The 14,772-nt window shown below is 54.5% G+C and overlaps 2 protein-coding genes across 7 annotated transcripts in view; one reads left to right on the top strand and one right to left on the bottom strand.

Moving 5' to 3' along the window:
* RYR1 (ryanodine receptor 1) overlaps positions 1–722 on the top strand; it is a 116,395-nt gene extending 115,673 nt beyond the window's left edge. For all 6 annotated transcript variants that reach the window (XM_056137233.1, XM_056137232.1, XM_056137230.1 and 3 more), the window contains 2 exons: positions 100–151; positions 496–722. In XM_056137233.1, the coding sequence (XP_055993208.1) occupies positions 100–151; positions 496–591 (148 nt within the window). In that variant the 3' untranslated portion in view covers positions 592–722. The remainder of the gene's footprint in view (positions 1–99; positions 152–495) is intronic.
* Positions 723–872: 150 nt separating this feature from the next.
* The window catches only part of MAP4K1 (mitogen-activated protein kinase kinase kinase kinase 1), a 19,170-nt gene continuing 5,270 nt past the window's right edge, over positions 873–14,772 (bottom strand). Inside the window, exons 10-31 of the mRNA XM_056136737.1 lie at positions 13,852–13,914; positions 13,503–13,584; positions 12,960–13,076; positions 12,675–12,753; positions 12,228–12,286; positions 12,101–12,144; positions 11,981–12,028; positions 11,138–11,183; positions 9,474–9,636; positions 9,310–9,389; positions 8,775–8,865; positions 7,967–8,043; positions 7,818–7,878; positions 6,243–6,351; positions 6,094–6,152; positions 5,839–5,942; positions 4,382–4,556; positions 4,038–4,100; positions 3,765–3,854; positions 3,614–3,684; positions 2,953–3,008; positions 873–986 (exon numbers count right to left, since the gene is read on the bottom strand). Coding sequence (XP_055992712.1) covers positions 917–986; positions 2,953–3,008; positions 3,614–3,684; positions 3,765–3,854; positions 4,038–4,100; positions 4,382–4,556; positions 5,839–5,942; positions 6,094–6,152; positions 6,243–6,351; positions 7,818–7,878; positions 7,967–8,043; positions 8,775–8,865; positions 9,310–9,389; positions 9,474–9,636; positions 11,138–11,183; positions 11,981–12,028; positions 12,101–12,144; positions 12,228–12,286; positions 12,675–12,753; positions 12,960–13,076; positions 13,503–13,584; positions 13,852–13,914 — 1,807 coding nt within the window. The 3' untranslated portion in view covers positions 873–916. The remainder of the gene's footprint in view (positions 987–2,952; positions 3,009–3,613; positions 3,685–3,764; positions 3,855–4,037; positions 4,101–4,381; positions 4,557–5,838; positions 5,943–6,093; positions 6,153–6,242; positions 6,352–7,817; positions 7,879–7,966; positions 8,044–8,774; positions 8,866–9,309; positions 9,390–9,473; positions 9,637–11,137; positions 11,184–11,980; positions 12,029–12,100; positions 12,145–12,227; positions 12,287–12,674; positions 12,754–12,959; positions 13,077–13,502; positions 13,585–13,851; positions 13,915–14,772) is intronic.

Here is a 14,772-nt window from a genome sequence, read left to right as displayed (position 1 = left end):
CGGTCAGTTGGTAAGGGGGTGTGGCATCCCTAGAAGAATTCCCAGCCAGTCAAGATATGCTAAGAGTGGGTTGGCCTTCTCTCTGCTGTTCTGTCCTAGGTTTTTCCTGATGTATCTAATTAACAAGGATGAGACAGAACACACAGGCCAGGTAAGTTGGTGTTCATGAAGAGAAGTAGACAGGGACATGGTGTTTTAATACCAGATAAATCAGCAGGTGGCAGTGAAAAGCTCCTGTCACTCTGTGACTGATCTATGAATTCTTATGTCCCAACCTTAGGAGGTGGTTTTGGTATGTGTGGGGGCTGGGACACATCCCATGATACTCAGGGCTTACTCCTGGCTCTGCGTTCAGGGATCATTCCTGGTGGACTCTGGAAGGGTGGGGTGGAGTGTGGTGGGGGTACCATATGGGGTGCTGGGATCCCACATAGGTTGGTCGCGTGCAAGACAAGCACCTGACCTGCTGTACTGTCTCCCCGGCCCCAACTCTAGGAATCTTATGTCTGGAAGATGTACCAAGAGAGATGTTGGGATTTCTTCCCAGCTGGAGATTGCTTCCGCAAGCAATATGAGGACCAGCTTAACTGAGACCCACATCCCACAAACTGGCCCGCCACCCTACCTCAAGTGCCTTATTCTCCCAGCAAGCCCCAAACACCTCCCCCTCTGGGGAAGAGGTGACATTGTACTGGAGAAATAAAGTCTGTGCTATGCTCCTGGGTCATTGTGTTGAATTGTTGATGTTCAGCGTGTAGGTGGGGACCCAGAAATAGTGCATGCACCCACAAATAAGATGACAGCAGAGACTGAAATCATGTTTATTAGGAGACAAAGGTAGATCATGGCCTCTAGTGTAAGTCTATTGTGGAGGGAGGTGCAACATCTGGCTCCTAGAACCCTGCTGCCCAGGGACTTATTCCTGGATGTAGAGGTTGCTGGGGGCAGTAGGATCGCCTACTGGGCGAGTCTCCACCACCACAGGCCTAGGGAAGAAAGAGAGAAGCAGTTGAGAAGTTCATCTCTTCAGGAGCTGGAGAGATAGTATAGCGGGTAGGGTGCTTGCCTTGCAATATGGCTGACCCAGGTTTGATACCAGCATTGCATATGGTCAGTCCCGGGAGCACCACCAGGAGTGGTATCCTGAGTGCAGAGCCAGGCGTAACCTCTGAGCATTGGGGTGTGGCCCCAAACAAAAAAAAGGGGGGTGGGAAGGAAAAACTCATTCACCCATAGACTCTACTGGTATTTGGCCAGAAGAGTGAAGATAAGACCGGCTTCTGATCTTGAGGAGCTCTTAGGAATCAGTGAATTACAGGAGTGCAAAGCAGCAGGGGTCACCTAAGCAGGAAACTTAGCCCAGGAGGTTAACCAAGGTATCCCAACCCCACTCGAAGTATAGGATGGTAAAATTTGAAGAGAACTCAGGAGGAAGCTTGGTGAGTGGGCAGGGAAGAGTGTATTGGGAGGGAAGAGTGTACTGGGCACAGGACAGCCTACGCAAAAGCATTAAAGAGCCTGCCAGTGGCTGCAGATATCGTGGTCTTTCAGCCTTTGACAGGGTATCTTCAGATCAGAAGAGTGAAAAATAGGGAGCCAGTGACACAGATGGATTTCCAAAGGTCACTCTGAGGGTTGGAGAGATAGTACAGCAGGTACTTTGCCTTGCATGTGGCCAACCCTGGTTTCATCCCCAGCTCTGCAGTGATCACCCAAGCCCCGCCAGGAGTGAGCACAAAGCTTTAAGTAAGTCCTAAGCTCCACTGGGTATTGCCCCCAACTCCAAAAATAAACAAAAAGGCTCTGGCTTTTCAAAAGGGCATGGAGGTTACCAGAATAGGCTGTCACCAGCTAAACTGAGTAGTATTTGTTGTACCTCAGATTAAGGACAAATAGTAAGTGGATCCATAGAATACAATAGAAATTCCCAAAACCAAACAAGCTTGGATCTCTTAAACTCTTTTTGCTTCAATTCCTTTTAACTTTTGGGGACACACGTGACATTACTCAGAGCTTATTCCTGACTCTGAGCTCAGGGATCACTCCTGGCGGGGCTCAGGGAACCATATGAGGTGCTGAGGATTGAACCCTGGTTGGCCGCAAGCAAGGCAAAGGCTTTAATCCCTGTACCATCTTTTCAGCCCTGTAAATGTGGCTTAAAATCTAGGAAAATCTGCTTCCACTGTACCCAGGGCTTCATCATTCATCTTTTTCTGGGGTGGGAAGTGAAGTGGTCAAAGCCTTAGGCCCTACCGAAAGGTGCTCATGGACTATTCCTGATTCTGTGCTCAGATGTGATCCCTGGAGGTACTTGGGGCACTATGTGTGTTCCCCAGGATCCAAACCAGGGTCAGTGGGATGAAAGACATGTAGCTTCACCCCTGTATTCTCCAGCCCAGCAAATGTGGTTTTTAAAAAGTTACCGCTGGGCAGGGTGAGGGTAGGGGTGCTAGAGAGATAGTATAGCAGGTAGGACACTTGCTTGCACTTGGCTGACCTGGGTTTGATCATATAGGATCCCCTAAGCTCCTCCAGGAGTAATACGTGAGTGCAAAGCCATCAATTACCCCTGAGCATCACCAGGTGTGATCCAAAAGAAAAAATAACGTTACCACTAGGGCTGAAGAGATAATACAGTGGAGAGGTTCTGTGCCTTGCATATGGCTGACCCTGGTTTGATTCCCAGCACCACATACGGTCCCCCATGCCCCGCCAAGAGTGATCCTGGAGTGCAGAGCCAGAAGTGAGCCCTGAGCACTGCCAGCTGTAAGAAAGGAGAGAAGCCAGTCGCTATGGCTGCTGCAGAGCCTCCTGGGGCAGAGTTGGAAGAGGAAGACCAGCTGGGAGTGTGTTCAGGCTGGAGATGCAGCAGCTGAGTACCCCTCTAGATGCTCCCTCCACATCAGAAGCCCCATCCCCCCAAGTCCTCTCTCCCCTTCCCCCAGACCATACCTGGGGGAGCCAAGCAGACGGAAGGTGAGGGTGGGATCTCTCAGCTCCTGTAGCAGCTGGGGGGAGGGGTGTGGAGGAACAGGCATCAGCATAGACAAGACTCCTCCCACTCTTACAGGGAGCAGGTATGGGTGTCTAAACATCTAGCCTTAGGTCTTGGAAGTGTCATTTTTGTGAAAGCCTTCACCCACTGTGGCCTGTGAGGGTCACCTACCCTCTCGGGGATTACTAGTTCCTGAAAGTGCAGTAGCTAGCTGACGGGTGACTGCAAAAACTGACTACAGTACAGGCATTTCCAGGCAGTGCAGCCCATAGTGTCCTGCCAGCTGAGTGCAGGGTTTACTCTCTGGATGAGAAGAGTAGGGCACAAGAAGGGGAAAATCATTTGTTGGAATCCAACCCAGGTGGTCTGGTCCATGGCTGCTCAACCCCCATAGATCTCCCTAGAGACCCCCTTTTTGTAGCTGGGACACTGATTCTGGACAGAAGCCAAGCCCCCTCATGCACAGTGATCTGGGGGAACGCTGGGCCCCAGAGATCCATTGCAGAGATGACTTATCTGAGAAGACAGGGGGCAGCCTCTTGCCCTCCAGGCTTCACCCCCTGACTCAGTCCTGAGGCAGGAGGGCTAGGGTGTGGCCTCAGGATGGGAGCAGCTTACCTGGTCAGAGCCCAGAGCCCACACCTGTACTCCGTGTTTCCAGAAGGCCTGGAGCCGGCCCCCCACCATAGCTGGAAGGAAAGCGTGTGTCACCCTGTGAAGGTGCCTGCCTTGCACTCAGGCCCAGGGGTGCTCCCAGCCCTGCACCTACCCACAGCCTCCACTGCTTCAGTCATGGGGATCTCTGGAGCTCGAAGGCCCGGGACTGGGGCCCCCTCTGGGGTCACCAGTTTCAGAGACCCTAGAAAGTCCAGAGAGAGGGGTCTGAGAGCAATGTGTAGCTTTGAGGATGGTGGAGAAAATGGACAGTATATCCAGGGTGAGAAACAGAGTGGGACAGGGGCAAGGTTGGGAGGGGCTGGTTGTTTCTGAGACCAGGGATTGGCACCTAGAAACAGTGTGTGTGTGTGTGTGTGTGCCTTACCATCCATCAACACCATCACCTTGTCTTCCTCAACCTGGGTCACCTGTACTGGTGCCTTGTGCTCTGTTTGAGAAGATGGGGTTCAAGGATTAATTTCGACTCCTTCCACATTCCTGGGCTAGGCACCCTCTGGGTTCCCAAGCAAGCAGGCTAAGTTCCTGCCCCTCACTATCTAGGCGCCCCCCTGCTGAGCCATCACGCACAGTAATTATAGAACCCACCTTTTCCGCTGGGGGCCCTTCCCCTCCCCCGGTCTCCCCACCTGAACCCCTTTACCAATTAGGTTTCAGGCTAAGCCCCGCCCAGCCATCCCGCCCCACCTTGCGAGCCTCGCTCCCACGCACCTGTACTGGTCTCGCCCAGCCAGCAGGAGAGCTCCCCGAACCGCACTGTGTGGAAGAGCACTGACTTCGCCGGCCGCCCGGGGCTCACGCCGATGCACACGGCGGGCAAGTCGGAGCCGGGCCGCGTTAGCAGCGCGAACACGGGTAGAGGCGTGGGGAGCGGGAACAGCACCTGCTGCGGGTGGGCAGGGGGAAAGGCGCGCTCAGAGGAGGCATGGGCGTGTCCGAGGGGCGTGGCCTTACAGAGGGGCGTGTCTGATGGGCGGTGCTTGTTTGGGGGCGTGGTCTGGTGTGGGGGTGTGTCATAGGGCGGGGCCGGGTGGGGTATTGCAAGACACTTGAGACTTCCCAAATACTTCTGGGACTCTCTACTGTATAGGTGCTATCTAGAAATTTCAGGTGCTGATACCTCAGATGGCTTAGGTATTGGAGCGTGTGATCTCGAGTGGACGTGCCTTCTATGGGGGGTCAGGGGGCAGACGTGTCGCCTTGGTAACAGGAAGGCGGTGGGTCCCCGCCCGTAGTGCTGGCCGCAGCCTTGTCTCCTTTTATGAGCTAAGGGCTACTGACTGGCCTCTCCATTCTTCTAAGGGTCAGGTATAACTCATTAAATTCAGCCCATAAACAAACTTTTCCACTTCCAGCAGCACTACTCCCCGACCGACCCCCCAATTGTGATTTTCCCCCATAACTGCAAGCCAACTGTTCTCCAAGACAAAGGCCAGCTTAACCATGAACTAGTTTATTTTGCTTCTACTGGTTACAGATCACTTGCACTGCTGATCACAGCTCCCGCAGCTCCACTGTAACCATTGTCTGACTAGAATGTGATTTTTACCATTATAAATGCATCCCTGACTGTCCTCAGGGCCCTGATTTCTTTATTTTTGTTTGGTTTTTTCTTTGTTTTTAGGCTGCACCCAGCAATGTTCAGGACTTTCTCCTGGTTCTGTATTCAGGACTTATTCCTCGCGGTACTCATACTGGTGGCCCATATGGGACGCCGGCGATTGAACCAGAGTCAGCCACGTGCAAGGCAAGCACCCTACCCGTTATACTATTGCACTGACCACAGCTGCGAGTTCCTTTGGACACTAGTCCACTTGTGGTCACGGACTTCTATAATGCGATTGGGCCTCTTCGAGTGGTGCCAATCTGTGTCTTGTGAACCTCTCTTATAATGCACAGAGGCTCAAAAGAACTGAATGAGGCGACTGGAGAGAGTCCAGCGGGGAGGGCGCTTGCCTTGCACACGGTAGGTCCAGGTGCAATCCCCAGCATCCCATATGGTCCCCCAAACCCCACCAGGAGTGATTTCTGAGCCTAGAGCCGCGAGTAAGCACTGAGCACCCCTGAGTGGGCGGGATCTCACGGTGTGGGGGCGGAGCCTCGGGCGGAAGTGAGAAAAGTCCTGCCCAGTGAATCCCCAGAATTCTCAGTCTCCACAGGGTACCTACCCGGGCCACCAGGAACTTGTTCATGGGCTGGTACCACTGAAACAGCACCACTGACGTCTCCAGTGCCCCGCACAGGAACGGACCCCCGGAGCTCGCGCCTTCTGCTGTGTGTGAGAATGGGTAAGGACATGTTGGTGTGGCCCCTCTCTCTCTCCTTCCCTGACCCCTTTCATTCTGCCTGAATTCTGCAGCCCTCGCGTGTAGATAGGGATGCAGCTCCACCGCCTCCCCCACACTCCTGGAGTTCTCTCTCACCCACACAGCAGGCACGGCAGCCTTTGGTGTCCTGCATTTTGGAAGAGACCATGTTCTTTCTGCAGAAAAAAGGCAGGCGTGAATGTGTGTGTTTGTGTGGGAAGCAGGAAGAGGATTAGAGGGCCCATGATACCACTGAGATCTGGTACCTTGCCAGTAGCCGGTGAGGGCTAATGTGAGCGATGGGGCTTCCTGCTCTGGTCTCTTTCCTTTCCAGCAGGCCCAGGATGCTATGAGAATACAGGTGGGGAGTCTTTCCTGCAGTGTATGTGTATGTGGGGGAAGCAGGCAGTTATAACACCCTACAGATACTGACCATACCCCTCCTTCCATCATTTGGTCCCACCCCTTTGGCCCAAATCCACCAAGTCTTCAAGTCTTTTTTTTTTTTTTTTTTGGCTTTTTGGGTCAAACCTGGCGATGCACAGGAGTTATTCCTGGCTCTTCACTCAGGAATTACTCCTGGTGGTGCTCGGGGGACCATATGGGATGCAGGGAATCGAACCCGGGTTAGCTGCGTGCAAGGCAAACGCCCTACCCGCTGTGCTATCGTTCCAGCCCCAAGTCTTCAAGTCTTAAAGCGCTTTTCATTTATCTTCCATTCAACTCATTTTTTTCTTTGCCCCCTCTAGACTAGGTACTATGTTTGGTTCTGGTGAACAATGATGAGTTAAACCTTTTGGGCCAGAGAGATAGTCCCACTGGTAGGACACTTGTTTTTGCATGTGGCCAATCTGGTTAGAACTCCAGCACCCGATATTGTCCCTCAGACCCACCATGACTGATTCCTGAACACAGAGCCTAGAGTAAGCTCTGAGCACTGCCAGTTATGGCCTCCTCAAAAATAAAACAAAAACTGAAACTTTTAAATTTCAAGAGGCTAGAGAGGTACAGTGGGTAGGGCATTTGCTTTGTATGCAGCTGACCTAGGTTCAATCCCGCTGGCACTCGATAGGATCCCCAAAGCCCTAGCAGGAGTAAGCCCTGAGCACTGCTGGGTGTGGCCAAAAATAAAACAAGTTTAAGAGGAAACACACGTTAGCTTTTTACTATGCAGAGACTAAATGACTATTTTGCTTGACATTTTCTAATCAGTAAGGAATTCTTTTACATGGAAGGTTTATAAAACAATGACATCACTGGAGCCAAGGGCTGAGTGCAGGCTTTGCCTTCAGCAGACCCAGGCTTGGTTTCTGCCACCATGTCATTTCTTGAGTACCACTAGGAGCAGCCTACCCAAGGACCTCTCCAAGTGGTCCAGGTGTGTCCCAAAAACAACTCACCCCCAAACCCAAACAAAACAATTTGCAACTTGCTCACCCTGTTTTAGTAAAAGTGTTCAGTAAGTTTTAATTGCCCTGTGAACATCCAGGGAAGGTAAAGACTAATATTTGTTCTGGAAATTACTTCAAAAAATGACTCAAGGGATGGATAGATAATATAGCAAATAGGGCACTTGCCTTGAATGCTCCTGACCGGGGTTCAGCCCCCAGCATCCCATATGGTCCTCTGAGCTCCAACAGGAGTGATCCCCAAGCTCAGAGCCAGGATTAAATCCTGAGCACCATCGGGTGTGGCCCCCAGAAACTATTAAAAAAGAAACAACTAACCCAAGAGGTAGGAACTATACATAGGGGAACTTTCTTTCTACAGAGAGAGAAACAAGGGAGCCCCCAAGGTCCACGGTGGACCCCCATCCCATCTCCCCCAACCCAGAGCCAGACCTGAGAGGGACATGAGGACATTGCTGATCGAGTACACCCAGGTGGTCCGGCTAGGGAAGAGCTGCAGAGAGGGGACAGAAGGCACCTGTCAGGCCCAGCTCCCAAACTCCAGCCCTCACCCCCAACCCCCTCTCGCCACTGTCCCTCACCATATCCAGAGTGGCCTCCTGATCATTCCGGTTTAAGATGAAAATGCCTTCTTCTGCCCCCAGGAGCAAGTGCTGGTCTGGGGGGGGGGGGGGAACAGACGTGAAGATTCTGGGTCCTGCCTTCTCCTGGAGGCCCTCCTTGATCTTCCTCTGTCCCCAGCTCTGATGCTCAGTTCTCTGACTTATCACCCCTATCTGCCTCCAGCAACACTCCCAGCCTCTGTTCTCCAAATCTGCACTCAGGCCCTGACCGGTCCTGCCTGACTCCCTGCCCAGTTTGGGTCCCCAAAGGCTAACCCCATCTAACCCCATCTCATCCTTGATTCTGCAACTCACAATCCAGAACAAAGGTCAATCCCAAGCATGAATGCCCAGTGCCGTCCCCGAGCTCTCAGGCGTTTCTTGTCCCCACATCCTTGGTGGCCTAACATTGTCCCTATTCCCTACTACATTCTGATCCCTAAAAGTCCTCATTCCTGGCAAAGCTCCTTCCAATCTCTCATTACCATCCAGCTGAGGCTAATGGAATTCAACTCTCCTCTTAAACTCCAAAACTTGGGCCTTCTTCTTATTATGGGTATTTCCAGGGTTCCAGCCTCTTTTTTTTTTCCCCCTTTCTGGGTTTTATTCTCAGTTCATTTTCAGACTCATTTTCCTTCCACCCACCTTTGATCCCTGTACCTCAAGTGGAACCCAGAGCCCTCGGCCCCGCTTGGCAATGCCCCACCTTACTTGACCCTGCCCTGTCTTCTTGTCTGGCTGCCATGTATTAATCCCATGACCCGCTGCCCCCACCCTGAATGCCCACCGTTGGTGGAGGGGTGCGTCCAGGCAGCCGTGCTGTGAATCCGGAGGGGACAGCCGCTGAACAATTTGACCAGAAGTGCACAGTCCTGGGCCTGAAGGAGCAGGCGAGCTGGTTAAAGCATTGGGGCCAGAGGCCAGGGCGCACAAGATTTCCAACCCACCCCTCTTGCCTCAGTTTCCCCATCTGTGAAGAGGCAGGAGAGCTCCCTCAGGGAGAACGAGCGCTCCCTGTGCAGGTCTGTGCCCTGTGAAGTTGGGGGTGTGGGCAGGAGAGATGGCTCAGCTGGCTTTGCAAGTGGGCGACCCAGGATTCTAGGCCCGCTTGAGAACGACCTCCAAGGTTCTGAGCCCAGAGTAGGCCCCAGTACCGCTTGGGATGGCCCCAAACCAAAAAGACAAACAAGAAGTCACAAGAGGGGTGTCTGGTCTGAGGAAGTGCTGAACAAATAATCTCCCCACTGAAGATTGACCCCTCTCCCCACCAGTCTCCCTCAGCTCCATCCAGAGGGGGGACTCCCAATCTCGCTGGCTCTCACCTTTCTCTTCATCTTGTCCTTAGGGGGCAACAGTGGGGGCTGGTCAGGGTCCCGGGAAGGCGGGTTCCAAAGTGAGGGTTCTGAGATGATGGACAGGATATTAGTCTCACTGCTGTCCCCGCTGCCCCCTCCACTGCCCCCTCCCTGCCCAAGCCCACCCTTACCTGAGTGGGCAGTGAGGTGGGGGCTTCGGGTGGCTGGGGGCGGCCCACGATGGGGCATGCGGGGGGGAGGCCCACTGGAGCACCGGACCAGCACCCCTGGGTTCAGCAGCCCGTCATCCCCAGGGCCCCCAGGGCTGTCATCTGAGGGAGACCGTGGCTTGGGCTTTGGAGACATGGAAGGGAGCATGGGGAAATATGTCAGATGATCAGAAAAGGGCCCCTTTGCCCTCTACCCCAACCCTGCCCCTAATGCCAGCCTAGACCTTAGACCATGGCTCGGACCCTACCCACAAAGTTCCACCTCCACTCTGCCTTTCCCTCCTAACTCCCATCCTGCAGCAACTAAAGAGTTAATGCTATAACATTTTACCCAGGGTTTCCTGAGACCAGCTACTGATCTCCGTTCATCAGGCTAAATAGTTTTTGTTTCTAGTTTTGGGCCACCCCAGCCGTGCTCAGTGAATACTCCTGGCTCTGCACTCAGGAATGATTTCTGATGGGCTCAGGGGTTGGGAGTGGGGCAGAAGGACCATATGGGGTGCAAGGGATCAAATGTGAGTCAGCCGTATGCAAGGCAAACACCCTAACAGTTGTACTATTGCTCTGACTCCCAGGCTAAATTTTTGTTTTGTTTGTTTTTTTAGGGGCCACTCTTGGTAGTGCTCTGGGGAATCCGTGGGGTGGGGAAGGGGTGCGTGGGAACCTTTTTGTGACAGGGATCAAACTCAGGGTCTCTATAGGCGTATGCTCTATCCCTTGAGCAGTATCCCTAAGCTTCTAGGCTAAACTGGGATGGGAGCAGAGTGGTAGTACAGTGGGTAGAACATTTGCCTTGCACATGGCCAACCCAGCTTTGATCCTCGGCATCCCATATGGTCCCGTCCCCTGAGCACCTCCAGAAGTAGTTCCTGAGTAAAGAGACAGGCGTGACCCCTGAGAAGTACCAAATGTGGTTCAAAGACAAAACCCAAAAACTTGGGGAGGGGGTGTAGGGTTGGAGAGATGGTACAGTGGGTAAAGCCTTGCCTATGTCCAAACTGGGTTCAATCCCCTGTACCACATCTGGTCCCCTGAGCCTGCCAGGGATGATCCCTGAATGCAGAGCCAGGAGTAAGTCCTGAGCACAGCCCGGTATGGTCCCAAACCAAAATAAAATAAAATACAAATTGGAGAAGGGGAGGTCCAGGGAGAGAGTAGAGCAGATAGGTCTTTTGCCTTGCATGAGGCTGACCTGGGTTTGATCCCCTGTACCACATCTGGTTCCCTGAGCCTGTCAGGAGTGATGCCAGAGTGAAGATCCAGGAGTAAGTTCTGAGCACAGCCTGGGGTGGTCCCAAAAATAAAAATAGAAATTGGGGAAGAGGAGGTCCAAGGAGATAGTACTCAGAACCACATATGGTTGAGCCCTACCAGGAGTGATCCCTAGTGCAGAGCCAGGTGTAAATCCTGAGCACTTCCAGGTGTGGCCCGAAAAAGCAAAACAAAAACAAATTTTCTCTAAGGCTGAATATGCTCATTTCCCCTGCAGACTTAGGGACACCACATAGGACAAACCAAACTGCCTTGTTCTCATCCCCATACCCCAGGCTGGAGTCCTGGACTCAGACCCAGATATCCAGAGTATCCTGAGCCCCCAGCTCCCCGTATCTGGCTCCAGGCCTTACCTTAGGGGGCAGTGGAGGAGGGAGGTCCTCTGCAGGTAGGGTGGGGCTGCAAGAACAAGACGGGTGGGATAGCAGGTGGGAGACTGGGGGAGAGGAAGGGAGCAAAGTGGGGGAGATTCAGGGCTGCAGGTCTGAGGTCAGAAGAGTAAAAGGGTGACTGTCTAGGCTGAGGAAGAGGACAAAAACCTGAAGGACCATGGTGACATTGATCACCGACTCCCTGGACATCAGCGGGAAACTTCAGAGCCTCCTGGCACTGCAAATCATGGTTACGATGGATCTGGGTATATGTGGGGGGTGGGGAAGGGGGGTATCAACCCCTGTCAGAAAGAGACTGGAGGGCTCTGAGGATGCCGCTGGGCCAGAAGGGGTCTGCACTGACCATGGGGTTGAGATCAGGGTTAGGGCAGAGCTTTGTTGGCCTGGGGGAAATTCCCTAGGGGTCCTAGGAGATGGGGTGAGGTGAGAAATGAAGAGGACCTGCAGCTGAGGGTGAGGGTGGGGTGGGGTGGGAGCAGCCGCTGGATGTGAAAGCAGGGGGCTGAATTAGGATGAGTGTGGGGAGGTCAGGGGGTCCGAGGAGAAGGAAGGTGGAAGGTTGAGAACTGGGAGCAAGGGTTGCAGGGAGGAAAGGTGAGGCCTGGATTAGACGGGAATTAGGTGTTAGGGGTAAAGGAAGGGCGAGCCTGCAGTGAGGTCCTCTGGGGAGTGGACATGAATGGTAGCAGGGGCTGAGTGGGGTGGGGAAGAAAGGGGCGAATGGGGGCGGGGCTGGGGCAGGGCCAAGGAAAGGAGGGGCGGGGCCGAGGGAGGCGGGGCTGGGACGGGGTCAGCCTGGCTCACATGTCCACGTCGTCATAGTCGTCATCATCTGACTCTGACAGCTGCCTCCTGGGGAGTGACAGGCTTGAGCCCGGAGTCTCTCTCATGGCTCCTCCCCCTCCCACCCTGAGGGGTCCTGACCTGGGGCTGCAGCTTCTGAGGTGTCCTGGGGGCTGCAAGCGGTCCTGTGAGGAGGAAGCATGGACTCAGCCTGGGCGGGGGAGAGGGGTCTGGGGACGTGGGGCAGGTGGGATGGGGCTGGGCTCACGCTGTCCTTGGGCGGCCTGGACGCCACTCTTCTGGCTTTCTGGAATGCCATATGCCGCTCTGCAGGGGGTCGAGGTTGGGAGAGAAAGGGTCAGATTGAGGAATGGGGGCCAGGTGCTGATTGGAACTGCCCCTTGAGGGGTGGGATCTTGGGGGGTCTAATGTGGGGATCCGGGCTGTGGAACCGAGAGATGGGGCTCAGAATAGTTCTAGAGTGTTTGTGGGGGAATCCAGGAGGGTTTCAGGGTTCTGGGGGTTTCAGGGTTCTGGGGAGATTCCCTTTGGGAGTTGGGGTGCAGCTGGGCAGTTTCAAGCAGCCAGAGAAGCAGGATCTCCAGGTCACTGTGTAGACCGGACAGCAACAGAGTCTCTGGAGGTCGCAGGGAAGGTACAAGGGGTCACCAAGCTCTGTTTTAGGGGTGCCCAGGCTTTGGAACCCTCTACTCACGAGAGCAGTCGGTGTCTGGGACCCCCAGCGAGCTGAATCGGTGGGTGGACCTGATCCGCCTGGGGATGGCGGGGGGAGGCTGGGCAGAGACGAGGGGTATCAGGCCCACCCCCTTCCACTTGAGGCCTGGGCTCTCCTGCAACTCCAGGACCCCAACCTGTGCCAACCCACCCTCTTCCCTCCCCAGTTTCCTTCTAAGAAGCAGCAGGAGGACACCCAGTGTGTGTATGTGGGGGGGGGGGGGGAGCAGAGGGGAGGGCTACAGCTGTCAGCCTCCACCCTCACCTCAGGCTCCTCATCGTCCACCTCGCCTGTGGGGGCTCCCTTTCCCGGGTTCCTCAGTTTGTCCAGCAGGTCTAAGATCAGGCTTCGGTTAAGTCCTGGCTGGGATACCAGCTGATGCTGGAGAAAGGAGTGGGGGATGGGGGGTGTGAACAGAGCGGGGGGCTGAGAGACAGGGCTGGCAGGGGTGGGGGGTGCTGGTCACTGAGGAAGGGAGGAGATAGGAAGAAGGGAGGGGTCTGGGGAGAGCGCTTGGAGGATTCCAGGGGTTCCAACATATACTCTGGAATAGGTCTTAGGGTCCTAGGAATTTGTGAGTCTTAAGAACTCACAGAGGAAGAAAGTTGGGGGTTGGGGGTAATAATTTGGAGAGTCTTGGTGGGAGTCGGAGGGGGTTAGGAACTTTGGAAGGACTAAGAGGGTTCTGTGGAATGAGATGGCCCACATTCTGTGGAGCTGTGTGGGCAGCCCCAGGGTAGGATTCTCGGGGCAAGTGTCTAAGGGGGGGGGGATCCCGGTGGGGTGGGGGCAGAGAGGGCAGTTTACACTGAGCATCTTTGTGGCACCAGGCCGCTTCTTGGGGTTCCTGGTGAGAGTGACTTTGACAAAGTTGTGGAAAGCAGCTGACCTTGGGGGGAAGAAGACATGTTGTATAGGGGCTGGAGAGAGAGAGAGAGCAGGGGTACATCTCTCCAGCCCCCAGGCATAAACCTCCACCCTACCACACACTGCATGCGGCCCCCCTGAGCAATGCCAGGGGTCACTCCTGAACACAGAGCCAGGAATAGTCCCTGAGCCCCCTCAAGGGTCTGACCCAAGAACCCTCTTTCCACAAAGAAGACACATTGTGGAATGGGGATACCCCCAGGCTGGCTCTGCCTCCTTGGCCCCTCACCATTTGCCTTTGTCCTTTAGTCGGGGAGGCTGGTAGCCACTTTTGGTCATAAGGAAGAGAACTCTAGAAGGAAAGAAGAGACAAGTCGAGTTCAGCTTCCCAGTGGGGGTCAGACCTTCTGGTTTGAGGGGGTCCCCAGTTGCATGGAAGTCAGCAGAGAGCAGAGCGAGGGCAGAGTGGGCATGGAAGGGCTTCCTCACCTGACACACCCCAGCCCTGCAGAGGGAGGTCAGATAGGGACCCCTGGGCAGGGAGATGGCACTGGGGGACATGCCACTGTGCCCAACATGCCACCCCCCACAACATTGCCGGGTCTAACCCTGGATCCCACCCCAGCATTGCCTGGTGCAGCCTTTAACGCCCCTTATCCTCCCAGTATTTCTAGGTACAACCTGAAGCCTCCCTAGCATTGCTGGGTGCAGCCCTGGAGACCCCCCAGCATTTCCGGGTACAGACTGAAGACGCCCTTTGCATTGCCAGGTACAGCCCTGCTCCCCCCCCTTCCCAGAATTTCTGGGTACAACCTGGAGGCCCCCTAGTGTTGCTGGGTGCAGCCCTGCAGACCCCCTCAGCATTTCCGGGTACAGACTGGAGGCCTCCTTTGCATTGCCAGGTACAGCCCTGGGGTCCCCCTCCAGCATGGCTACATGCAGCCCTGGAGCTCCCCAGCATGGCTAGATCTAACCCTAAAGTCCTCTCTAAGGATTACTGGGTGTAGCCTGGAGGCCCCTAAGCACCGCTGAGTAACTGGGGAGCCCCCAGCAGCCAGGTCTGAGAAGCGCATTCCCTCACATCCAGTCAGGGGCCAGAGCACTGCTTGGGAGGAGCCGCCTTGAAGGATGGGGCTTCCTCCACTGGGGGTTCCTGTGCTAGAGGGCTGATGAAAAGACTTTTTTAGGTTGAGGACCGCTTTGGCATCTC

This window comes from Sorex fumeus, unplaced genomic scaffold (assembly GCF_029834395.1).
Source record: "Sorex fumeus unplaced genomic scaffold, SorFum_2.1 ptg000122l, whole genome shotgun sequence".
Classification (NCBI taxonomy): Eukaryota; Metazoa; Chordata; class Mammalia; order Eulipotyphla; family Soricidae; genus Sorex; species Sorex fumeus.
The sequence above is the reverse complement of the archived record's forward strand: the minus strand, read 5'-3'. Positions and strand labels throughout refer to the sequence as shown.